At 37.5% G+C, this 26,875-nt stretch overlaps 1 protein-coding gene across 1 annotated transcript in view; it reads right to left on the reverse strand.

Moving 5' to 3' along the window:
• LOC137299686 (unconventional myosin-Vb-like) overlaps positions 1-26,875 on the reverse strand; it is a 124,641-nt gene that overhangs the window by 46,158 nt on the left and 51,608 nt on the right. Inside the window, exons 10-21 of the mRNA XM_067968624.1 lie at positions 23,861-24,126; positions 23,695-23,776; positions 21,962-22,102; positions 20,679-20,804; positions 19,953-20,036; positions 14,829-14,966; positions 13,492-13,589; positions 12,090-12,176; positions 9,877-9,985; positions 4,764-4,975; positions 4,052-4,208; positions 2,430-2,669 (exon numbers count right to left, since the gene is read on the reverse strand). Of these exons, the coding sequence (XP_067824725.1) occupies positions 2,430-2,669; positions 4,052-4,208; positions 4,764-4,975; positions 9,877-9,985; positions 12,090-12,176; positions 13,492-13,589; positions 14,829-14,966; positions 19,953-20,036; positions 20,679-20,804; positions 21,962-22,102; positions 23,695-23,776; positions 23,861-24,126 (1,740 nt within the window). The remainder of the gene's footprint in view (positions 1-2,429; positions 2,670-4,051; positions 4,209-4,763; positions 4,976-9,876; positions 9,986-12,089; positions 12,177-13,491; positions 13,590-14,828; positions 14,967-19,952; positions 20,037-20,678; positions 20,805-21,961; positions 22,103-23,694; positions 23,777-23,860; positions 24,127-26,875) is intronic.

The following is a 26,875-nucleotide window of genomic DNA, read 5'->3' on the forward strand; positions in this document are numbered from 1 at the left end:
CCCCCAGTTGTCAGACTTCATATTTGGGAGTATCAACATTTCTATGTACATCAGTCAAAAATTTAGGATATGACAAGTTATAACAGAGGGAAAGATTAAGACAGATCATTTGAAACATCGATCAGTTATTAGTGGTCCTTAAATCAAAACATGTCAATTTATCGTTTGAATCCATCTTAGAGATTGAATTAAAATGAAAGGAAAAACTACAAATGCTGGAAATCTGAAAAAAACAAAATTCTAGAAATACACAAGTCAGTCAACATCTGTAAAGAGAGAAAAAAGAGATTATGAAGTTGTGTGTATAGAAGGGAACATACCAAATATCATAAGCTGTCTGCTCTTTAGATGTGGACTGACCTGCTGTGTATTTCCAATTTGTTTTTATTAGTGATTGAAGCCTGTTGAACTCAAACAGGACAGAAAGGCTGGGACTAGTTATGGAATCATGGAGACAGTTGTCCTGTAGACTTTCTAGGCCAAGGTTATGTCTGCCTTTGATATCAGGATTATGTTATGTACACATGCATATATACAAGATTGATTCATGCAATGGATTTATAGTGTTTGTACACTTATAAGCTCTGGTTTGATAATGGATATCAAGGACAAGATATAAATGCACATGTTAGTTTCAGACAATGGATTAGGCTATCTGTGTGAACTCAAAAAATTGGATTGTGAACTGGAAATGGAATGAGCTCAGTCAGTACCAAACTATTAAATAGCAATCATGTACAAGAAAGAAACCAGCCTAGATCAGCAGTTTGGTGAACCACAAACATATCAAATGCTAACTGGCATCAGTGGTCAGCGTCACAACAGCTGAGTGTCAGAGTCAAAGAATTGGATGAGTACAGTGACTCACCAAATACATAATTTCATCAACTCCAATCCTCCATTTCCCTTTTATCAAGAGGGTCCTACATTAATGGGCATTTCAGAATGAGTGATAAAATACAAATGTTACAGCCCAACCGTTCAGAACACATTTGCAATGTAACAAAAAAGTTTGCTATACAAGTACTAGTTTAAAATTTTTATTCAAATATAAAACAAGTCAGAATGCAAAGGTTATCAATGTGAACCCAAGGCACTCTGTCATTACAGTTTGCAATTTTGTTAATCCAGTAGTCTCTGAAGCAAAGATCTGGGCCATTACAAGATGTTTTACATCCCAACTGTCCATGTGCATTCAGAATAAAATGTTAATTTTTGCATAAACGTCCACATTGCATACAGTACAGGATGAAGCGCACTCTGCTGTCTCGATCATTTCAGCGCTCCCCTATCAGCCATCTTTGGCAGCCTTATTCTTCATGAGCAATTTAGTGACAAATTTTAGCAGGAATGTATTCTGGACTCGCCCACTAGGAACTGAATCAAGACTGCCCAGACTAATTTCAGCTAGAGCTAAGCTTGGCAGAAGCCTGTTTGCCAGTTTAGCTGGGTTTTTGAAATGGCTGCCAAGTGACAGTTTCAACTAGCTTCAAAAGCTTTGTTTAAAAATTGTCACTGTTATTGACAGTTTTAACTGACTAACAGTGACTGTTTTTAAATCATTTTGAGCTGATTAAAATCACCAATTAGCAACAAGTTCATAACCAGGCTGAGTTGGTGAAAAACTGGCCAGGTGCCAAACCTAAATGGGACCCTTGTATCAATGAATTTTTGCCCCATCTGTCTGCCTCATTTGAACCTTTGTCTAAGAAGTTGGACTTCTACTGCGGAAATCAGCAATAAAACATTTGTAATCCAAATATGGCAGATTGTTTGTTCATAAAATGTAAATTTTAAGCTCCGTTTGGGTAATTTACTTGCTCTTATTCCCTTTAAGATGGGTAATTTTATGTTCACTGTAATGAAACAAGGAATGAAAAGTTAGTTATGGAGTCTGGAAAGATTGGGATTCTTTTGCCACAAACAAAAGATGGGGGGCGTGGGGGAAAGAAATGGAAAAACTAAAGTGATGAGGAATTGGGGCTGGAGTTGCTGAGAGACTGGGAAAAGGTCTGGGAGAGAATAGAGTGGAAACAGTGGCGACTGCTGCCTGAATAATCTTGGAGACTAAGAAATCCATGAACTCTGATTTGGATATTGGAAATGAAAAGTGGAGAAGGCAGAAGTAAAGGGTTTGAGGAGGTGGCTGGCTAGTTGTGGAAGAGAGGAGCTAGCGTTGATCGTGCCCTCCAGGATGATTTTGATTAGTAGTTGGTTTTGGCAGAAGGCAAAGAGGCACACTATAACTTGATAGGCTGGCTGTGGTCTTTGTCCATATTTCATAATGACTGGCCCAAAGTGCAACTGTGCATATCCTATCTTGCACTATGCCCCATCTGCCCATCACTCATGTCCTCTGCTGCCTAAATATGCAGCAGTGGAGCATTTTACAAGCTTGGATTATTCAACTTTAAAGTTTTTCACATTACCTGATCATTCACTTTGCACTGCAACTGCAAGATCTTGTTTTCCATTCCTTTGTTCAGTTTTTTGTAGTGCTCAACTGAGCGGGCTTCAAACTTCAGCTTCTTAAGTTGACGATATGCCAACATGCGCCGGTAACAACACTGCAAGTAGATAACTGCATGACGAATTCTTTGATATCTCAAAAAGGCTAGCCATCCTCGTACATGTTTCTGTAGGATAGTTGCCTTCTGCTCCTGAACCATCTAATTAAAAATAGATGTATGCCTCTTTAGTAATACTAAACAATTACCTACTTCAGTAGTGATCAGATTTCCTCCCTCTCCCCCTGCTCCCACCTTTCTGCCCTTCACCCACAAGCTTACATTGGTATAAAGGAAATCACAGTTGGACAATACTGTTGAAAACCTTTTGTGCCTCTAAAACAGGTGAGTTTGAGGGTACTGAAAGAAAGACTTGCATTTCTATAGCACCTTTCATGGCCTTAGGCTATCCCAAAACATCTTACGGCCAATGAGACACTTTAGGTGTAGTCACTGTAGTAATGTAGGAAACATGGCAGCCAATTTGTGCACAAGGTCCCACAAATGGCAGTGATAACGGCCAGATAATCTGGGTTTTTTTTTTAAATGTTGGTTGAAGGATAAACATTGGCCAGGACACTGGGGAGCACTCCCCTGCTCTTCTTCGAAATAGTACCATGGCATCTGATGTCCACCCAAGGGGGCAGATGGGGCCTCAGTTTAACATCTCATCCAAAAGATGGCACCTCTGACATCAGAGCAATCCCTCAGTAGTGTCAGCCTGCATTTTGTGCTCAAGTCTCTGGAGTGGGACTTGAACCTACAACCTTCTGACTCAGGTGGTGAGAGTGCTACCACAGCCACACCTGCACCTAAGAAAATCTTATTGGTAAGATTTTCCTCAAAGTTACAATGTTAGTGCCCAATACTTGCATGAATCACTTGACTTAAGCCACACATTACCAGTCCTTCAATGGCCTGGTGGGTAAAGGTTCCACCTGGTGTAGCACTAACCCACATTGATCAGAAAGTCCTAGGTTCAATTTTTAAACTGTATCTGATCTCAGCCAGAGCAGCAGTTGGGATACTACAATTGGACTCAGAGTTCCTGAACTAGTGAGGCAGATCAAAAAACAACCAGGTGGTGTTTCTGCTGATCACTAACCTGTATATGGGTATTTAGTGAGGATCAGGGTTGTCAGTGATGCCCTCCCCACTTGAATACCCTGATGACCCTTACTGCCCAGACTCATGACAAAATGGTCATTTGGATGATGTACTGGAAGTTTGCTGTTACTGATTCTTGCTGCAGTGCATCTTCAGAAAGGACAAAAAAAAATTGACAAAACATTGGGGCCATGAAAGAATGGTGGACTGTTCCATTTATTATATTAATTATAATTTGATTTTAGCTTTTTCTATGAGTATTATCTCTGGAAATTAAGGTAAGGTTTTCAAACATTGCCTTCAGTGAGATGAGTAGAACTCAAGATCAGCACAATGGCAGAAGTTATCCACAAGATATCGAAATAAATCATTTGCAAAATTAAGAATCTCAACATTTACTGAAGCTGATCAGACAAACATTTTCCTCAAAGACTTGCCTTATGATACATATGTCTTGTAGCCATGCCTTTTGCATAAGCTTGAATAGTAATTGCTGCTGTACGGATGAGTACATACAGCTTCCTCACAGCCAACATTCGATATTGTTTCTGTATAACTATGGCAGCCCTCGTCAGTCTTAAATGTTCAACTAGTCTAAAAAACAAATAAAATTACATTTGTGCGCTCTTCACACGTACAAGCTCCAAGTCAACATACTACAGCATAGCAAGGTGAATGACTTGTAGCAAATTGGCTTACAAGATTCTGCTTGAGGCTGCCATTACATTGGTGACGTAAGTGAATCTTCTAAAAAGGTCATTAAATATATATGTGCTGGAGGGATGGCCCAAACTGTATATTGTTCAATTTTTAAAAATGCTACGGTAATGAAACTTTCAATCTGAAGAACTAACTGGCATGATTCAGCTCACCGTGCCAGTCAAAGAAGGATGTGTGGTGATAAGCGACAGTTATTTTCAAATCATGTTTCACCTAGTTATGTACATGCACTTAGTATTAATGTTAAAAACAAGTGTACAAATGAGGGTCCCTTGTATGATAGGTTATTGGAGCAAACATCTGAGTCACATCTTTCTTGGAAAGATTAGTTTGAGTCACCAACAGCAAACATTAACCGAGTAAGTTGCCTCACCGTGCAATGCGAATAATGTTAGTTTGCGGTGTGTCGTGACATATGACTATACTTACTGTTTTGCAAGGAACCTTCGGGTATATTTCTGTATGATTATAACGGCTTTGTATATTTGCTGATATTTTTTCCTTTGAAGCCAACCTCTCATCATCTTTTGTACCATTATGCAGGCAGCTCGTAGTTTATGTGCACGGAGCTTTTCTAGATAAGCTACTTGTCCTGCACAAAAGAAGATCTTGGTCTTTCCAAATTGATATTTGTTTTCTTCCTGTGGATAATAAAGAATTCCTTAAAAAGCAGTTATTGTTACCCTCCTACAAAAAAATTTCCCAAATCATGATTTACTATTTTCATATGTGCAGATCATAAATCCCGATATCAATAAGTAAAAATCTAAACCTTATGTATGTCCTTGCATAAAAAAGGATAGGGTCAGTCAGTGTAATATTTCCCTCTTGCAATTCTGCACGTGCAATGCTTGGGCTGAGGATCCTGAACACATTACAATGAAAACAAGCAAGTTGGATTGGGGGACCTTTAAGCACTAGGTCAGTCAACACGGCAGTACAAGCTGGATATTTGCAAATGAATCAATATCACAACAGAGAAAAATAGGATAAATCTCAAGCATAGCTGCTAATTGTCCACTTTGAGTGGAGTGCCTTTTCAGCTGTTGTTGGAGGAAAAAAAATCAGTTATTTCTAGGGTCGCCCCATAACACACTCAATGCTTGAGCATTAATCTCCGTAATATCACACACTAAAACAGCAGTTTGAAAAATATAATAACTTAATTGTGGAATTTAAAACGGCTTCAAAAAAGGGTCCAGTCTACACATTGTGCAGACATGCAAGGCTCTGCAGGAACACAAAAGATGCTTAAACTTGTGCAGAGATGGGAAATACATCTTTGGGCCATTTTCCCATTTTCAGTTGCTGGGACTTCGGGTTACTGGGGGCAGGATTCATTTTAAAAACTGTTTCAACCCTGCAGCCTCAGTCTCTTATCTTACATTGTTTGAACACAAATTTTTGAGGACTAGATCAGCCTTTAATTTTACATTTAAAGAAGATTCCGGTAACCAGATTGCCCAAAGCTCAGCTGACTCTATCTGCATTTCTTTTAAGCTTTATATTCCACCCCCACTTCAAACTATTGTGTTTCCACAACCATAAATATCAATTGATGAAATGTAATGTACATTTTTAATGCCTCAGGAAATACCAACTGATTGCTTTAATATTCTATGTTGTAATCATGGTTGTTTTTGGCAGTACTTTGATGTTTATGCCTGTAGGTGAAGGGAGTTCCAGTAGGTTAAATGTAGGTCCTGCTGGAATTTTAATCCTCCATTTCAATCCTAGAATATCCAAATTAAACTGCAAAGAACAGAAATGACTGACAGTAAGAGTGTGTGTATTCAGACATTACAGTGGGGGGAAAAAACTCAAGTTTTGGCAACTGTGACTATTTCATTTTACAATGGTACATTCTGGGTCTCCTGCTGTTGACATCATTTACAACAGATACGCAGGAGGGTAGTTCTTGCATAGTCATGTGGGTAACATATCAAAAAGATAGCATTTGACGGGGATCTGGACCAATTAAGTGGACTAGCTAAGGAATGTCATTTGATTTTAATACGGATATAAAATACAACATAACACTCAAATTTGAGTAGAATGTTCCATGGCAGAAAATAGCAGCCTGATGTATTTCCCCTCTTGGTATTTAATTGGCACTTGTTTTATGTCAGTTTTTACGTTCTGACATAGGCAAATGAGCCCCGCAGGGAATTTGAGGGGAAGTTCCCATGGCAAGATTGGGACAATTTCTAAGTAAATGTAATTCAGAAAATTCCGCTCTTTGTTAGTTCCCTTTTTTGCCCCTCAATTAAGTGGCAACGTTTTTTTTCAAAAAAAAAAGCCAGACTTCCTGCTCCCACTTTTTAAATCCAGACACAGAGTTAACGTTTCAGGTCGATGACCCCGACGATGGGTCACAACCTGAGACTTTAACTTCTCCACAGATGCTGCCTGACTGAGTATTTCTAGCATTTTCTGTTTTCATTTCAGATTTCCAGCACCTGCAGTATTTTACTTTTGATTAGTGCTCCATCTCATTATTGCTTTGCCAATTTCACCATGAATTACAAATCTAAATTAAAGCGTGGCCTCTATTGTTTGGGAGTGATGATTTTCTATAGTAACAATATACCCACCAAAAGTAACATTTCAACTAAAAATTGAAATGGCACATTAAAACATGTCAGCACACAGTGCTGGTTGTGGTACTGTAGAGAAAGGATTTTTTAAAAAAAAAAGTTGAATGTAAATAGGAAGAAAGTGACCTGAAATTAGCTAGATAAGCACATGAGGGAGAAAGGAATAGAAGGGTATCCTGATAGGGTTAGATGAAGTATGGAGGGAGGAGGCTCATGTGGAGTATTAATACTGGCAGAGGCCAGTTGGACTGAATGACCTGTTTCTGTGCTGTAGTTTCGATGTAATAATCAAATCAAAATGACCTAACAGTATGGCTATTTTGGAGTATGACACTTATGTTTATCAGCTAAAACTTGAACTTCATTCAAGTGTGTTAAATATTTATAAAGTCCTACTAGAATCTGCAGACTAGAAGTAATTAGTCAGATGAAATGCTACATCTGAACAAAATGTATTTTACTGGATATCACAATTTTAAAATTATTTTACTTAAACCTATATCCATCCATGTCTCCCACAAATGCAAGTATGGCTGTCTTATGGGGAAATAGGAAAGGCCAATTTATGATGCTGCAAAATGAACTGCAGAGATTGTCCATAATGAAGTGAGATTAAAACTTTTTAAATAAAAAGATTGAACCTAGAAAATATGGACTGAATACTCAGGTACCAAGCAGCTGGAGTTTCAATTGCTGCAACTGGGATTAGTTACTAAGGACTACCAGGGCAAGGCTGGCAAACTAGACATGCAAAGGGTACTATTGAAACAGGTGATGGAACACCTAAAATCAACAAAAAAGGTTTGAGTGTTGTGCCTTACCACGGTGCATTCTTTAAATTTTTAAAAAATATAAAGTTAAGCACATTGGGCCCAGAGAAAATACATTCTCCATCCAAAATGGTTGGCAGAGTTTTGTGTATGGTAGGAGCTGATTTCAGACTCGAGAAAGCAAAGCATGGAATGAGAAGCCACCAAAGCTGTTCCTTCCACAGACCAAATATAATCTGATTCCATCAAGGACGATAATTTATTTAATTTCCAGCAGAAAAGTTCTGACATTTGCCCAATCCTTTGCGCTCCTCCATAGGTAACAGAGTGAAACTTCAGAGCATTGAAACTTTACAACTTGCAACAGTCAACCTGACCAGTAGCTTTCAGAGAATTCCATAATCCCAGCATGCATAAATCAAGAATAGCTTTTTTTTTAAAATTCATTTTCAAACTTTTGTTTATCCAGTTTTTGTTTTAAAAAAGTTTAATGGGATTAACAACTTTTGCTGCGAGTCTGTTCCACTCTTATGGGGAAATAATTCCTTCTAATCTCTTAACTCATTTGAGGCTCATTAATTCATTCACTGTCCAAGTTAAATAGCCTGCTTATGACTACAATATCCCATACCTCAATATTTCAGAGACCTAAATCAAGACACTTAAAATCCTTTCTGAAATTAAAAGGAAATTCAACCCTGACCCTCTGTATAGCTTATAGCCAACCTTACAAAGATCAAAGCTGGAAGAGAAAAATTCTATGCATTTAGATCTACAACCACTCAGCTGACTTAAAATAATTTATGGAGCCTAAAATCTTGTCATGTCACAGAAGTATACCAGGGGCATTATGTAAATCAGAAGCAGGGAGGGGTGGGGGGAGAAAAAAAGCAGGCCAGAAATGCAGCAAAAAGTTTGGAGACAAAACAACCAATATTCATAACCGTATGTTGGAATATCTAGGATGTTATAGATCATAGAAAGCAAACCTTATGTTAAATTTTCAGTAGTGAGTTTAAAAAGTTAATAACTTTACCATTGGGTACTTTGAAAACAGTTATTAATCTTTCCAGGAGGATGAATCAACTTAAGAGCCATGCTGCAAAGAATTAATCTTGCCAAATTAAGGTAGTTGACTATTTGAGAACACAACACTGCAGGTAACATTAAAAATTCTTTTTCAGCATATGAATTTTAGGATCTGCACATAGGAAGAAAACTGTTCCTAGCCTACAATGAATTTCTTACCCCCATGGCTTTGATAGCCTTCAACCACAATAATTGAATCTATGCATCACAGGGACTTCTAGCATTTAAAAAACACCCTTCAGAATCCACTCCTATCTACATAAGGAATGGCCTTTGAGATTGTGTTTCCTTCCTGGTTATCTCTTTACATCTGGCTAATCAATGGATCAAATGTTACCTATATAATGATAAACAAATTGAATACTCCAAGTATAATTGCTCCTCTGCTGCTAAGGCCAAGAGATATCTGGACAAAGCAACTAACAAAAGCTGAATAATGTAAATAGTAAAGTTAGATATGAGCTTTGCTCACTTGCCAGTGAAATCTGTCTTAATTCCATGGGCAGCGACAGAATTATAGTTATAAATTAAAGCTGAAGAGGCACAAAAATACTACATACCCACAAGCACAATGCGCATTTCATGATTCACGAGATCCTCTTGCAGAAAGCAGTTGGGTAGGAGAAATGCCATTGTGTTAAAATACAAACTGGTAGCAGTAAGGGAGGAGCAGCAGTTTCCATTCCCCATCACCACCCCCCTCCCAAACCTGTGATTTCTGAAAACATCTGCAACAGGGCTGATTCACAAGCTAGCACCAGGGAATGTGGATATATGAAGATTTGAAAATCCCAACCTCCAATAGTTAATGGGGTATCAGAATATAATATGAATTAAAGAAATTGCTTCAGTTCCAACTGTATATTTTCATTACAGTATTTTTGTACACAGCAAAAATACCAAATCCTGTGAATTAAATATGCAAGGTAAATCTGTAAATCAAATATCAAAAATAAACATATTCCAATAAACATTCTGATCAAGACTCAAGGGTCCTTTCAATATGAAGGGCACCCTCCCCTCTACCCCACAGCAACTTTGCCCTTTAAGTCAAAAATACTGCACAGAATTGATTTTTTTTTTTACCTTGATTAGATTTTCCAACACATTTTTACAGCTCTGTTTCTTGTTTACATGAATGTCATTTTTTCTCATCAAAACTCTGTAGCGGCTAAAAAAATCTACATAGGTCCATCTGAAAAACAAAACTGAGCATTAGTCAACTTCAGCATAAAAGTCAATCTATTATAGAATCAGATTATAGCACAGAAACATGTCATTCAGCCCATCAAGTGAGTTTTATAGAACTGTGCTCCTACATCCAAAAACCATCTCATTACTTGATTTGCCATGGTAATCATAACCTTTCTCCTTTTCATCACGACTAAAGTGTGCGCTGCAACTCATTGGTGATCATGCACAAGCTTCCTAATATTAGAAAAAAAAGGTACAATCCACTTCATTATTTAGTAATGATTATATTCTGTTCTCAGCCTTTTTGCCTGATCCATGGTTATATTGAAATTGGGATTAAATTTAAGTGTCTCCTTTCTCTTCTTGAGGTCTAATAAAATTGCTCAAATTTGGCTTCGAGTTGAGCATTTAATTTTTTTTTTAAGAAAAGTACCAATTACCTTTTGCACCCTTCACATCATACACCATTTTTCAGCCAATGGGCCTGATAATGTCCTGTGAACAGGTAGCATGCCGGTCTACATTGCTCTTAGTTTAGGAACCTATCTGCCAATTTTTCCTCCCATCTCAGAGAAGCACTCCAGCTACTTTAAAGATATTTCCAATTTTGTATTTCCTCCTGCATTGGAATGGTCAAAGAAAATTACGATCCTTGGGCTCACCCTACCAATAGCTACATTTGTTAACATAGGAAATATCCGTCAAACTCAAATAGTTGTCAGCATTACCCATACTAACATTTGTAACAGCCACAATAATGATTTTTGTAAAACTTACAAAATGGCCAAATGATTTGAGACAACCAAAATGGTCCACTCCAAATTAATTACTTACAAAACAGCCAAATGGAACCAGACAAATCACTCAAAATTTTAGTATTGAAAGCAGTGGACGCTATTGTTGAAAAGTTTGATTTTTTTTTTTAAAGTTCAGTTTTAGGGAAAGGTGGCACAGGTTTCTGAAAATTCACCAAAATGCTTCAAGTTTAAGACTGCAACATTCACAGCTAAGAAGCTTTATTTTCCATAATGTACCATGAAGCAAAATCACTTCTTCAGACCAATGGAAATGGCAAAACATAGCAATTCAGCCCAGCATAGATTGATAAAGACTTCACAGATTTCAACAGTAATAGTTTGCAAAGTATGAAGGGTTTTTGCTGGCTTCAAAATGAATTTCCACCAGCAGTGCCTTTCCCAGTCTATGTTGCCACCAGCAGAATATGCATAATGTTTTCAGACTGCCTTCAAACAAGGTTTTTTTTGTCTGCCAGGGATCAGGATGGGGACAAAAAAGTATTTTAGTCAAAGGTTTAGCAAAATACTGTTTTTTTAAATTCTGTTATTGTACACAAGGGATTAAATTCCAACTTCTCAAATTATATCCCAGTTCAATTTACACGTTACAGATTTTGGTAGATTCATCTGTGGCTGGTGTACATGGTCAGGGGAAGCCATTCCATTCATATAGAAATATCTTGTGAGATTTATTCAATGCATGTTTGAATGGCAGTTTGGTTTTTGAACTCAGCTCTCTATCTCTGCTTGCTCTCATTTTTTGAAGTTATTTATTATTGAATCAAAGCTTGTCTGGAGCCTTTAGAGAGATGATCATACCAAATAGCATGCGTAAACTACGAGCAAAAGAAAAAGACAACTGCTGTTAAGGATATTAAGTTCATAGTTTAACACAGCAGCTGATTTTTTTAAAAAAACACACACAAGGAGCAGCTAAGCTTAACTACTATAATACATTTAGTGTTACTACTACTACTCCTCCTCCTCACTTGTTTATTTAATAAATTGGTTTGATAGTTAAAGGCCAAATCATGGTTTGTGGGTGTGTAGTGTTAATCTGCCACCTTCCAAAAATGAGCATGACTTGAAGGCATAAGATAAAACCAGCAGCTGAAACACAGAAGAATGCTCAATCCCTGAGCACACTATGAATTTGGCTAGATATCAGGACAAGTGAAAGCACTCTCTGGGGCACAGAGGGCTAGAGCTCACCTACAAGAATAATTTGAATCTCACAAGACAAAAAAATAAAAGAAACCCAACACAGAGTTGGGTCAAACTTCTGAACCATTTTCAACGCACACACACCTAGATGGATATCCAGCAGCACTGAGACGGATTGTCTCAAGAACACCACAGGCTCTTAATTGCTGTACCATTCTCTTTGGATTAAACCTGTAGCAGAAATTTTAAGATATTACATGATCAGTAGCCAAAAATTACAAATTGAGCACAGAATTCAAATACTAAAAACTCGATGGAGTCTACTGTACCACTTTTCCATTTCCAGTATTTTAGAGCTGATCATCCATCAGCTCAATCCAAACCTTAGTGTCAATTACTGGTTTCTGCCTTCCATTCAATATTACAAGTGAGTAGTACAACCAGTTCCCTGCTCATTACTGTTTTTAAAAAAAGGATTCTAAACCAAAATGGGGTATAGCTAGGAAATGGGACATACTAGCAGCTTTACAGTTATCTTTCTTTAACAGGATAGGATAAATACTTGCCCGCTAATAAAATTGATCGCTGATTCTCACGTGTCTTCATCGCCCCCCAGCCCAGAGTTGGAAATTCATACATCTGCATAATTCCAGTGTTTAAAGTCAACACTCAATTTTAAGTGTAAATATATAATCGCGGGATCATTGCAGTTCTTGAAAAGAACTTCTCCCCTCCAAAGAAAATAGAACTAGGTTATATTAGATACATGTACAATAATGACTGTTAAGACACTGATGTTGTAGCCTCCCTTTGTGTCAAAAAGTCCTCAAAGTACATGAGCAGCAACAGTGAAATACTTTCCCAATTTTGCTGTTGTCATCACCATCTTGCATTTATATAGCACCTTTAATAAAAAAAAACATCTCAGATGGTTTCACAAATGGAAGGCAAGCCATAGGGGCGGAGATTAACAGTGAACAAAAGCCTGGTCAAAAGATGGGTTTTGAGATGGGTTTAATGAAGCGAAGTAGAGAGGTGAAAGGATTTAAGATCTGATGGAAGTGTTCAAAATTGAGGGGTTTTGATGAAGTGAATGGGGATAAAGTATTTTCACTGGTCATTGAATCAGTAACAAGAGAGCATAACTATCAAAAGAACAAAAGGGAGAGGTCAGGAGAAAGCATTTTTTAAAAAAAATGCTGAGAATTGTTAGGCTATGGAACAGTGATGGAAGCAGAATCCATTAGTTTTTTTTTTAAAAAGTGGATAAATATATATTTGAAAAGGGAAAATTTGAGACGTTATGAGGAAAGGGAATGGGAATGGGGCTGAAATGGACTATGCATTTTCCCTTGCAGACTGACATCTTTGTGCAGTTGGACAAGCATTTTAGCCACTTTTTCCAGTTTTTTTTAACTGGTAAAATTAAATGTTATTGCATGTTTTACCCATCTGCAGTGGTTACTTTTACTTGACACCATTTTAGGAGATACTTACAAATGTATCCATACTTAACATTAAAAGCAACAGGTCCAGATTTACTCACGAGAATGGTTGCTTTGTATCATTTGGCTTAAGGCAGCGGACGTAGTGAGGAGTTGTCAAATTCAAAGCCTCCATTAGTAGATTGAGTGAAGCTCTAAACTGTAGAGAATAATGTTTATCATTCGTTAATTAGTAACTTGAAAACACACACAAATGCTAAATGTTGCAATGAAGTAGTTGACTATCAACTTAAATACAAACAGTTAATTCTTAAAAGCACTCATTTTTAATTTAACAGTTTTCAGTAGGCAAGAGTGATGCTGCATACTAGATCAACAACATGCTACATAAAATATGGAAGTGCATTGTTCAATTGCCCCACCCCAGGAGGTTCCAATTTCAACTTTGCAGCACCAAGCATAGGTATGGCATCTCCCCACGAAGGAGCAGAGCTGGGTGGGAAGCAAAAGATCCAAATTTCTATAGATGTTTACAGCATAGAAGCTGGGGGGGGGTGGGGGGGTGGGGGGAGGGGCATTCAGCCCATCAGTTCTTTGCTAGCACAATGCAAAACTAAAATCACACCCACTGCTCTCTCCCCATTGTCTTATATCTTCCTCGGCTTCAAATATTTATCCACTTTTCCCTTAAATTAAATGGTCTCTACCTCAACTATTCCCTGGGGCAAAGCATTCTATGCTGTAACAGCCCTGTGTAAAGAAAAATCCTCCTAACCTTCCTCCTCACATAATGACGATTTGTCACCAACTCCCCAACGAGAAGGAATATTTCCCTATTTACCCCATCCAACCCCATAATACTTTTAAAAAATCTCAAATCTCCTCTTAGCTTTCTCTGTGCTAGTGGAGCACTTGAGATGGACTGCAATAGCTGTAGATTTGATGTTTTTTTTAAAACATATAAATATTAGGCACCCTGGCCACAGTGCAATGTTTTAATTTTTGCTATAAAGTTTGGGGAAAGATTTCTGTAGTGATAAGAATTTCATACTAGGTTATTGCAATTTTTAGGTCATCTATCAATATGCTGAGAGATACTCAATTTTAACATTAGATTATATATAGCCAAAATCAGTGGAAATCCAACTTTTAAAAATCTTTGGGAAAGTAATACTTTGCATATTTTTATGTTTATCCCACTCCTGGATGGCATCACCATAAAATTATGTTAATTTTCATTCTATTTGTGAAACACAAATTAAGTCAAACAATCCCCATTGAAAGTAAACTTTTTTTTTTAGGGGCATCACTTTTGCTCTTGAAAAAAAATGCAAATGTTCGTTAAACTACACTTCATAACTATTCAGTTGTAGAGACAGCTTTGAAAATTCACATTGTGGTTTGTAGTTTTGGAAAACAATGCTTTTGTTTAAGTTACCTGATATCCCACGGTTTTCTTGTGCTCACTTGTTGCTGGTAAAGCTTTTCTTAAAGACTTCAAAGTTACATTGGAGACCTGACCTCTTCCTGCAGAAACAGCTTCCTTGTCGTGGAAAAGCTCAGCAATCAACTCAGACTTTAAAAACACACAAGATGAAGAGATCCCAACATTGAGTCTTCTTGGGCATAATTCTAATCATTTCATGACAACACAAACTACATCTTGGACAACTGTGGCAAACCCCATTTATGAGCCAGCATTAAAGCAGTTAGTTTGATCCCCCACACTGAATTCCCAAATCTCAACCACACAGCTGTGGAGGGACAAAATCCACAGTCATCACCAGCCATTGGGTTTGAATCTCTTCAATTTATTTCTTGGCCCATTCACAGTAATGAGATCACTGGTTAAATCACCAATGACATCCAATGTGACTGCAATGTTATCCCTCAAACTGCAATACAGTCAACTTCATCATTCTCTACCATCTCTTCTGTGATCCACCTCCATATCACCATCCTATCATAGTTCCATTCTGATATTCCAACAGATATATTTCCTGCAATGGCTTTTCCTCCTGGGCCTTCACTTAAACATCTACATTCTGCCTATTATCCATAAACATCAGACCAGCATTCAAAAATTGCTAAATGATACCGATTTGCCACTATTCTGTCCAGCACCAAATCATGAATAAGCTGGAACTTTCTCCAGCTCTACATTGACAATATCATGGCATTCAGCTCCCATCAATTTGCAACTTAGCCTGGTTCCATCCCCCTTCCCAGCTATTTGCTCAAGCAGAATTCAGATGGAAAAACTGTGTCCTGTCTGTCCTGAAATCAAGCTTCAAACCTGAACCAACAGTCAGACTGCCTATTTCTACTTCCACAATATTGTCTGTTGCCAAGTGCATCATACCCACACAAACCCTCAGCTATGCCTTAAATCATCTCAACTTCAGACTTCTCCAACATTCTCATCAGTCTCCCATGCTCCACCCTACACAAGCTTCAACTCATCCAGAACTCCCTGAAAGCATCCTTTCCCATACTAAACCCAGCTTACCACCTATTGGCCATTGCCTGGATAAGCTTCAGAATCTCCCATGATCCACAAATCCCATGACTTTGCTCCACCCCATTTCTGCAAACCCCTCCAGCCCCATGTCCCAGCCTACATCCTCCCATCTCTCCAGTATTGTTAACACAAACTTCAGTTATCATGTCCATGTACTCAGTCTCCCTAAACCCTCTGCTTTGCCACCATCCTCAAAAGCCACCTGAAAACCTACAGAGACTAACTTTGGTCACCTCCCTTTACTGTGTCCTCCCTCCTCCTCCTCCTCCTCCCCTGCCATGCAGTCATTTTTAAAAAAATATTTATTTTTAGGATGCAAGAGATATTGGCAAGCCAATATTTATTTCCCATCCTAGTTGCCCTGAGGGTATCAAGAATCAACCACAGTATAGATCTGGAGTCATGTGTAGCCCTAGGGGAGGCAGGTTCCCTTACAATTATAAATATTTCAATCCATATTTAATTCCTCAATTAAAACACATCTATACTGAAAATCACCACCGTGAAACATTCATGTTCTTAGCAGTTGTGAAAGAACAAGATCCCCAAAATGTGTAGTTAAAGCAAGCTCAAGTCTACTTAAGACCCCAATTACACAATTTAAAAGATCTTATGTTTGAGTGTATGGTTTTCAAGTCAAAGTTAAAACGGGCCTTGACCCCAATGCAAATTTTGAATAGAGTGATCCAAATTTTATTTTGTCATTTGTAAATGGCTAAGTTCCCATTGGGCTCAGTAGTATATATGCTGAGCCATGTGAAACTGATTAAAATATTACCTATTTCAGAATGTTGTCAAAGCTGTGGAGACAAAATTGGGCTGTGGCTTTCCTTGTTGTGATAGGCAAGTTTACTGTTTCTTCCTGAATTTAACTGATTGCTAGATGAATGAGTTTAAAAGTTGAAATTATGAAATAGAGGTACCCAATCTGCACATGGTAAAAAGTATTTGGTTAGATTTCACAGAATCTGTAGAGCGCTGCAGTCGAGAAGGGCTTCATTAATACAGGAATAAGTCACATCCAATTTCGTTTAGGTAGTCTGGAACCTAGTCCATGAAACTCCGCTACCCAAGGATATCCAGTTAGCAGGGATAAAAGTTAAATGAAAAAGTGATCATGCAAACAGCAAGCAAAAATGTTAAAGTTACCTTCTGAATAATTTCATCAAGATTTGCATGAAGAGAATAAGGACAGAAAGTATGTAAATAAGTTGTGTCTAGATCTATTGATAAAACTAACCAGCCATTAAATATACATTTAAAGACACACACACACACACATTTTTTCTGCAGAACAGAAAAAGATCACAATGTTTACTGTCAAATCTGACAGAAGCAACTGGGTAACCAAGGTAATAACACTTGCTGTAAGAATCGTTCCAGCTGTAGGAACACAGCTTAAGACAGAGTTTGGTGGTGAGTGAGTTCCACTGATCCATCAATCTCTAGTACAAAACCAAAGATCAAGATTAGGCGTTAACTAGTAAATAATTAGTGGCACACCACAGGCAATGCCAGTATCAATCTAAACTTGCATTACTTGGGAATTTCTGGAAGCTGAGGCTGCCGAGAAAGACCACCGTGCAGGAAGTGTGTCCATGTAGACTCGTTCAAGCTTAAGAGTTCAAAACATCCATACTATAAAAAAGAGAAGCGGAAGGATTCCTGAATTCCAAGGTGGTCACCCCATAGTTAGGAGAGGAAGAATGAGGCAGAGGAAGGAAAGTAAGTCACCTTAGTGGAAAAGGGGGTGGGGGAGCAGAAGAGACACAACTTGTGTAAAGGCAATGCAGGAAACGAGTTCAAAATAGTCAAATAAGTACTTTATACTGATGTTTGCAAGCATCACTGCACTGTAGAGTAAGTGGCTATTTTTTTTTGGCAGGTGGAGGGGTTGGGGGGGGGGGGGGTGGGGAGAGAAAGGCAAAATAATGTGATTGTGGAAAGAAAAGCCAGGTAGTAACTATGGGAATTCTATCAATAAAAGGATAAATGATCTTTTCTGCAGTCTCGACCAGTAGTTGAGTGATGTATTGCTTCCCAGGTGCCAGGATAAGAGATAATAGAGGGGGAAATGATTTAAACTAGAGAGACAAGTGTTGGAGCCTAATAAGCGTAGAGGAAAAGCAGCTGAAAATAGTAAGCTCAGGAGACATAAATTAGGACAGATAGAGGTTAAGAAGGATATCACATTTAAAAAATGGGTACAGATTATAAAGTTAAATTTGCATTGTTTATGTGCAAATGAGCACAGCATTAGAAGTTAGGAAACTAGAGACACTAATTAGACTAGAGACATGTGATGTAGCCCTGATAAAAACGTCAGCCAATTTAAAATATTCCCAAAAGCTAGAGAAGGAGCAAAAAGGAGAAGTGGCGGCATTATTAGACATGATTACAGCTGTAGAAAGGAAATGTTTTATTGATTGAGCTCAGACTTTATCTGTTTGGGTCAAGGTAAAAAATAGTACATTATAGACCACCACACATGAAATCAATGAACCTGGGCTAATTAGGAACAGTTAGCACAGATTTGGAAACAACAGATCACATTTGATCAACTGAACTGAATCTTGGTAATGGATGCTTTTCAGATTGGCAGAATAGGAGAAGTAATGTACCCCAGAATCTGTCATGGGACCTTTGGTATTTTCCAATTACATAAAAAGGACAAAGGAATATCAAAGTTTGCTGCAGTTACCAAATTATGGGCATGACAAACTGAGAAAGAATACAGGAGGATAAACAGAGGAAGCAGATAGAAGGAAAATGCAGTTCAATGAAAATAAATCTGAACTAATATTTGAAAATTATATCCTAAATAATAGAAAGTATAATCCAAATAATTAAAGTGGGGGAAAAGATCTAAGATTGCAGTTATAGATCTTTAAAAAAGGTGGAAATGGAGGTACAAAAAGACCATTAAAAAAGAAAATTGGATTATGGGTTTTATAATGGGTCATTGAATATAAAAAGGAAAGGAGCCAATGTTGAACTTGTACAATACTTTGGGGTATTGTATGCAACTCTAGGCACATTATAGTAAGAATAGTGAAGATAGACTAGAATGATGATACCAGGAATGTGAAGTTATAGTTCTGAAGAAAAGCTTGAAAAACTATCCCTCCCTTCCAATGAAATAAAGAAAGATCGCATAGTGGTTTTCAAAATTATGCAAGGTTTGATTAGCGAGATTGTTTTCACTGGTTGAAGAATCAGTAAAAGGGCCAGTGATGATCACAAGAAATATTTTAAACAGAGGGTTATCAGAACTTGGAATTCTTTAACACAGTGACTATTGAAGAAGAAACCTTAATATTTAGAAGGAACTTGGTAAGTATTTAAAAAAGGTGTATAAAAGGATATAAGGAAAGGACCAAGAAATGGGATTAGAATAGATGGCTTTAGCTGAAGATCTAGCACGTGCATGATGGACCAACTGACCTTGTTTTGCAGTGTAATTTGTATGATTTCATGCTTCCTAAACAGAAATCAGAGACCCACCACTTAATCTGCTTGCCATATTTCATCAATTATACAAAATCTGAGGAAAAGCATGTCATATGCAGCTTCATTACAGCCACATCAGGTGTTCTCATGTGGTAAGTCAAATGTAAGCAGGAAGTTTCAGGTAATCACAATGTAATTGTATGAAAATGCTCAAATTGATAGTTTCCAAAGTGAATTATAAAATGTTTATTTTACATTGTCTACTTATCAGCTTCCACAATGTCCGATACTAAACTAAGAAAAAATATATAACCTACAGAAAAAAAAGTAATCATTCTAGAACCAATATCTAACTTGGAACACATCTGATGGCATCCAAAAAGGTAACCTTCAGACTACTGTAGTTTTTTTGTAATTGCTTGAGAATTTTAAAAGCTCCAATGACAGACAATCCTTGAAATTTTCAAAAGTTATTACAATAATTACAGAATATTTGACCCCCACCCCCTTGATGAACACTACCATACAGACCCAACAGAACTAACATAACATGACAATACAGCTTCTCCAAACCAAATTAAAAGAACTTACCTTGCTTGCTTTCAGAATGTTAATTGGCTCTTCATAAACAGTGTCTCTATTTTTCTCTAAAAATCCTTCACACTGGTACAGCACCTGAAGACAATACATAAACTTCACAATCTTTAAATCTTTCTTAGCCAATGACATATCTATATTCATTCAGTCAGTCACTTTATGGCTCTTGATTTATAGCCTACATCATATTTTCACTGATGAAAAGCAAGGGCTCTCAGTCTAGGGAAGTTATTTTGCTGCTGGATACCAATAAATGTTTCAAGGAGGTGAAGAATGTCAAACCAAGCAAATTGAAGAGTTTCCCCACTTTTGATAACTTGGGAATGCTTCACATTGACACTAGATAAGTATAACTAAATGCACAAAGCACACTGTACACTGCCCAAAACATCATTACACCACTCCTACTGAAACAGCATTGTCTCAAACTGAATTTAGTGTCAAAATCACTAGTTTTATGGTGTAAACTCACCCATCAAAAACAAAGCTGACACCATCTAAATTTAGTGTTAAATAGCTACACACTAAATTTGAAATTTAAGCTTTTTTAAGTTTAGAGTCTGGAACGTCACAGAATTTACTGTGCCCTTCAGTTTCTTTCATTTCCTAACTCCTGAAAATGTTATTTTCTGCATTTTAATCCAATTGATTGTGACAAGAAACTAACTGAATACAATAATTAGGCTTAGTTATAGAAGTTAAAACTAAACCACCACCTACATCATCAGCAAAATGAAGAATAATAAATGCAGAATTTGACATCCTGGGTTTCCGAAAGTGATAACTTGAATGCAGGTGTCTGTCATACAGCTTTTGAGCCCACTTCTCATCTGTTCCTTTAGGCATCTGAAATTTGAAAAAAAATTAAGCCTATGTAGACCAACACAATTATTAATGTATACTAGACAGGTAGCAGCAACTATAACAGGGATTAACACTTGTTACTAAACCAGCTATACATGAAGGATTACAAACTTTAATCATATTGGGGATCTTTTCATTTGATAAATTCTTACATCCTTGCAACATCTATAAAATGATAATTAACAAAATAAACTAGTCTTCTCCATCACCACTCATACTTTTAAATAAAGCAGCTTTATTTCAGTTCCCTGGACCATGCTGAAACAGGAGCATGCACAATCACCATTTCGATCTTCAACCTCATTCAGAACGTTTAGAAATGTGATTCTTCAAAAGTAAACCATAAATGGCTTTCCACCAGTTGCAGATTTTTGATGTATAATCCACATAATCAGTTTATGGCAAAGGTTCAGCTTGGCAATATTGTAACAGATGCATTTAAACCTTTAGTGGGATTTTCAGGGATCAAGCACCTTCAGAGTGACTCTCGGGTCAGTTTGCAATCGGGGGGCAGACTGGCTGGCCGGCCCAAAAGGAGGCAGGACTTTTTGGGATTCTCAAAAAGGGGGATTCCTATAATAGTGCTATGAAACTGGGGCACTTGCGAAACCTCCTGATTTCCCATATGGCCAATTCACCCCCATTTGCCGTGGAGTTGTACGGGGATGTTTCCTCTGGTCAATACCACCAACAGGGAGGGAGTTCATACTCTAGTCTCATGGACAGCACTGCTGCTTCAGGAAGGCACGTTTCTCTGGTTGTGAATAGTTGGAGGGAATAATCATTCAGAATATTAACTATTTGGTGTTCATGTTGTTTCAAGCTCATTTTCATCTTTACAGTTCTCATCTCTTCTGACTGCCCTCTTGCTGTCATTAAACTTTGCATTTGCAACTTTGCTCTCCCCCCCAGGTCTCTGCAGGGTTTTCATTTAAGCAGCTGACAATTTTGGAAGTTAGGTCAGGGGAGCAACAGAAATAGGCTGATACGTCCAATTCAGGGAAAGCCTTTGATAGCAACATTAATATTGCAGATTGGTGAAAAAATTAGTCAAGGGTATTTGCTCTTATATTTATGTGTAATCAAAACTAAAAATTGTACAGTCTTTCACTTCCAGAACATCTGTGTAGAATTCTTACCCTACATTCTTCATCTAGAAGATCCAAAATGCCAAGCTTTGCTTCAATGACATCAATACAAGGTTGATTGTCATGGTAATCAATAAGTGTCCATGATAATCCTTCAATCAAGTACTCTTCCTGCTCTAGTTTGAACACATGCTAGAAGGAAAATATACACAGGTTTCCACACACATGGGCAAAGGTTAGACTATACAACCTAACATGCAAAGACACTTTTGGTATCGAATGGCTTTTCCTATTGCTGATCCCTCCCCATGCCAATAGATATCAGCCATTTATCATAGACCATTTACAGTTATGTTCCACTACAGCCCTCCTCTACAAGCTACTGAAGGAACAAAAAAAAATCTTTAAAATTATATAGGAATTACTTCAAAAAGCTATACACAGATTTAAAAACAGGAAAGAGTGGTTGATCAAGCCTCAGAAGTACCACTTATTCTCCATTAAATAATTTTGACATGAGCATGAAAAAAAATCAGCTAAGTTTGTTGATGACACAAAAAATGGGGGTGGGGGGGTGCAAGGCATGGTAGAAAGAAAAGTAGCAGATGCAGTTAAGTGAGGAAAACTGAGATCTCTCATATAGAGAGTGCAAGTGAGTGAAAAAAAAAGGATCCCGTTTCATCCAGGATCAGATACATAGATTGTAAAAAGCAGTGAAGACAGATAGAAAAGATAGTGGGATTATAGGTTTTAAAAATAGGGCATTTAATGTAAAGACATGATGCTCAATTTGTACATTAATTAGATCACAGTTGGAGTATTACATGCAGTTCTGGGCCCTTATATTGGAAGGATATCACAACTATAGAAGGGGTACAGAAACGATTCACTAGAATGACACCAGGAATGAGATGTTATAATTATTTAAAAAATTCAAAGATTTTCAAGGGATGGTTAAGGGGATCCAAGAAAGTTTTAAAGTGTGTAAATAGTGAAAGATTGTTTTCACTGGTTGGTGAATAGCTAACAAGGTGGAATAGGCTTCAGATCACCAGAACAGTAAAGTGGCTATTGAGGTAGTGACCATAACATTTAAAAAAGGTAGATGGCTAAGCATTTGAAAAGAAGAGGAAAGGCAGGGAAATGAGATTACACAGTAAATAACTCCAGTTAGAGCACTGGCACAGGCATGATAGCACGAGAGGGCCCTCTCGTGCTGAGATTTTTAGGATTCTGTACTGCAATAGCTTCTTTCCTTACTTCACACCAGCCACCTTTGGGCCTCCAAATGACATTGCCAATTTTGTGCAAGATGCCCACAAACTTTGGTTACTTAGTTGAAACAGCCTAAATGCATTTTACATAAAACCCTTAAAGCTTAAAAAGAGACCTTTTATCCCATAAATTTGGACTGATTTATTCAATTGGTGAGGAAGATTGCTGTTCAACACCATGCATCACAACTTATGGGGTTGTGTTTTCACTTGTATTACACAGAAGACATCTAATGTCCTCTTAACCACCAACACTTATTCAAATTTATCAGTTCTAAACTCAGACTCCTATTTAAACTAAACTCTGCTTCATCTGGGGGTGTAACCTTGGATGCCTGAAATATCAATGCAGAGCCCAAACAGCACCATTTCCTCTGCCGGCTAAGTGCACATTAAAAAAATGTACATTAAACAGATCTTTTAAAAAGAGTCAAGATAAACAACTGGGTCAAATAATATTAAGAGTATGTCAGCAAATGATTTTAAAATGTTTCTTTGTAGAAATCTTACCAAGTTAAATTGCTGCTGCAGCTTTTCATTTGCATAGTTAATGCAAAACTGTTCAAAACTGTTGTTTTCAAAAGTTTCAAACCTAAAGATGATTTAAAAAGTTTAAATTACAACAGTGTTTCAGTTTTTAAAAATATTTGGTATGCATAAAGCTTTTCATTCTTACCCATAAATATCTAACACACCAATGAAGGCATGATGCTTTGAAGAGGATCTTAAAGCTTTATTGATTTGATTCACAATCCAGTTGAACAGTTGGCCATAAATGTGTTTTGCAAGAGCATCTCTGGAACAGGCAGCCTGTTTAATTGTCATTGATTTGATGTAGGTTTCATTCAATGTAACAAGCTTGCGGTGACAAAGCCAATGTGCCAATTGGTTTCTCTCCAGTCCCAGTAACTTGCAGAATAGATAGAGATGTTTATCACTTGACTGCAGACCATTACAAAAAAAAACAAATTCAGGTTAAGTTTCTTTTTCATAAACTACAACAAAAATATTAGCAAGTGTAAATTAATGTAAGTTAGTCAAGTGTGAGAAATCCCATATTTGTAACATACTCCCAACCCTATTTGGTGCTCCATCCTTTTCCAACAAAAGACATTTTCAAAGCGTTCCATTGAAGAATCGGATAAAAAAGCCCTCAACCCATTAAGCTGCATAATACATGTCAGTCTGTTCTTAAAGGGGAATACACTTTTAAAAAACAGAATAGAGTTTGACAAACAAAATCCCTTCCCACTGCTCTGAACACTGATGAATATCTTATGCATAGCATTCCATTTTTGCAACTCATGAACTTAAGACCTATCCAATGACTTAATTCTAGTCAGCTTTTAGAGCAAATAGTAGATTGTAACTATTAGATAACTTTGGATATTCTGAAAGTTTTAGGTTTACTCCATAGGTAAAAGGTTTACCTAGGTAAAAGAAAAAAAAATGATAAAAGTGGCAAAAACAGGATTAATGGTCCACTGTTTCTTTATGGTCTGGTTTCAATATAGCTAGAGGCAGTATATACTAAAATCAAGCTCAGCTGCAGCATTCATTTAAGAGGTTTAGGGTCTGAACTATTAAAATTATATGTTCAACAATTCCTGTGTCAGGCCATGAAATATGAATACTTAAGGGTACAGTGTAATCTATTGTAGCAGTTAATATATTCTACTTTTTATAGTGGGGGAAGCTGTTCACTAATGAAGCAAGCACGTAGTGTAATGGTCTGGGGGAGAAATGAGCTATAAGATGGAGTTGTTCCTCTTCCTGTTTGAAGGAGGGTGGGGAGAAGGAAATAAAACAAAAAAAATGCTCATGTTCCCATTTGTACCAGAGGTATTGCTGCTCAATGATAAACGTACTTTGTTCCACATACAATTATGTCTGGAGTTTCATTGCAAGATGTTAAAAAGACCCTGTTATCCAATGCTACTTGTGGGTCTTCATATTTGACAACTGAACAGAAGTACCCAGTTAGTAGAAAGATGAACTGCCAAGTGTTGTACCAACAAATTGGGTCTAGCCAAAGTTTCAAATCAAATTGGAAGTGGAAGAAAATAGTTTTCTTACCAGGATTAAAATTATGGTAAACATTTTTTTTCCATAAAAAGGCTACTTCATTAGATCTCATTTGAACAGTGACGCTTCACATATTTAAGACAGGATACAGAATCTCCTCTCCTCCTCCTCTTCTTCTTCTTCTTCACCCCCCCCCCCCCCCCCCCACACACACATTAGAAAAAAAAATCTAATTTATAAAGTGATGCTTTATAATAGAATTAGTATTTATATCCAATGCATTGCCTGGTACATCTCATTAATTTCTTACCCTGTATGCTCCTGTCTCCATTGTCTGTAATGTATTACCAGTGTTGCATACTGGCCCGCCACTCTGTTCGCTGTCACTTTTCACCACTTGTTTATTCCCTGAAACTACTTATCTTCAGCATTCCCCATGCCCCTCACTTCTTGTATTCACTTCACCCTCACACTTATTGCTCTCAATTCTATTCTTCCTCAATCTCCTCTATTTTTTTTTAAAACAAGTCTTTTCTGCTGAGCTACAATTTCATTAGTTAGTATGGGGTCATGACTGGATGATGGATGCCCCACTGTGAAAGGAAAGCTTCTCCGAGGCAGGCTATAGTCAGAAAGATTCAGACTACAGAAATGACATTGTAGAACCTCAGCTATTATTACACTCAACAGACAGGGGAGTTGCAATGCAAGGTAGCCAGACAATTATTCTCAAACACGACTTTACATGGATGAACAGCATGAATTAAATTGCTGAACCAAAATAATGGGTTGAATCTCCTACATGCGCTCTCCAATTTTGTTTTGACAAAATCGGAATGGACTGATAGGATTATGTTGTGTTGATGTGGTGTGGGTGTGTGTTGCTCCCATTGCCTTAAGCCCTTGTTGCAAGTCACCAGCAACAAAAGAGCTTTGGTAGACGATATTATCGAACCAACCTTGGGCTCAGACATTTCTTGTGGTCACGGTCCCAAAGCCACCTGGGGAGGCTAGATTGTGTGTCAATTACAAAAGATTGAATGAGTTGACAATTACATTAAGAACTGATTTGAAAGAAGGATTAGGGTAAGATGGGTATAGAGGGATATGGGCCAAGTGCAGGCAATTGGGACTAGCTTAGTGTATAAACTGGGCGACATGGACATGTTGGGCCGAAGGGCCTGTTTCCATGTTGTAAACTTCTATGATTCTATAAGGACACATTGGATTCACCCACACAGTTCAGAACACCCAGGAGATAATTTTTATGAGCAAATCTACTTATTAAAAGGGTGGGTTGAATCCCCTTGCAAAGATTTCAAATCAGAGTAATTCATTCCATTTTTGGATTACCGTTGTTACAGCACAGAATTTCAAATGAAAGAATTAGCATTTATAAAAAGGTGCCTTAGCCTGACTTCAGGACATCCCAAATCACTACACACCCAATTACTTTTTGAAGTGTAGATGTCAGTTATGTAGGCAAATACAGTAGTCAATTTGCATATTGCAAAGCCTCACAAAATAAAATGACAGACCAGTTAATCTGTTATTGGTGGTGTTCGTTGAAGTCGTTAAACAAAAAACACCCAGATAAAGCCTTTTACAAGGTCAAGTTCAAACATTGAGCAAAATAAGAGTTTAAAAGATGAATGATAAAATGAAG

Source organism: Heptranchias perlo, chromosome 29 (assembly GCF_035084215.1).
Source record: "Heptranchias perlo isolate sHepPer1 chromosome 29, sHepPer1.hap1, whole genome shotgun sequence".
Taxonomy (NCBI): Eukaryota; Metazoa; Chordata; class Chondrichthyes; order Hexanchiformes; family Hexanchidae; genus Heptranchias; species Heptranchias perlo.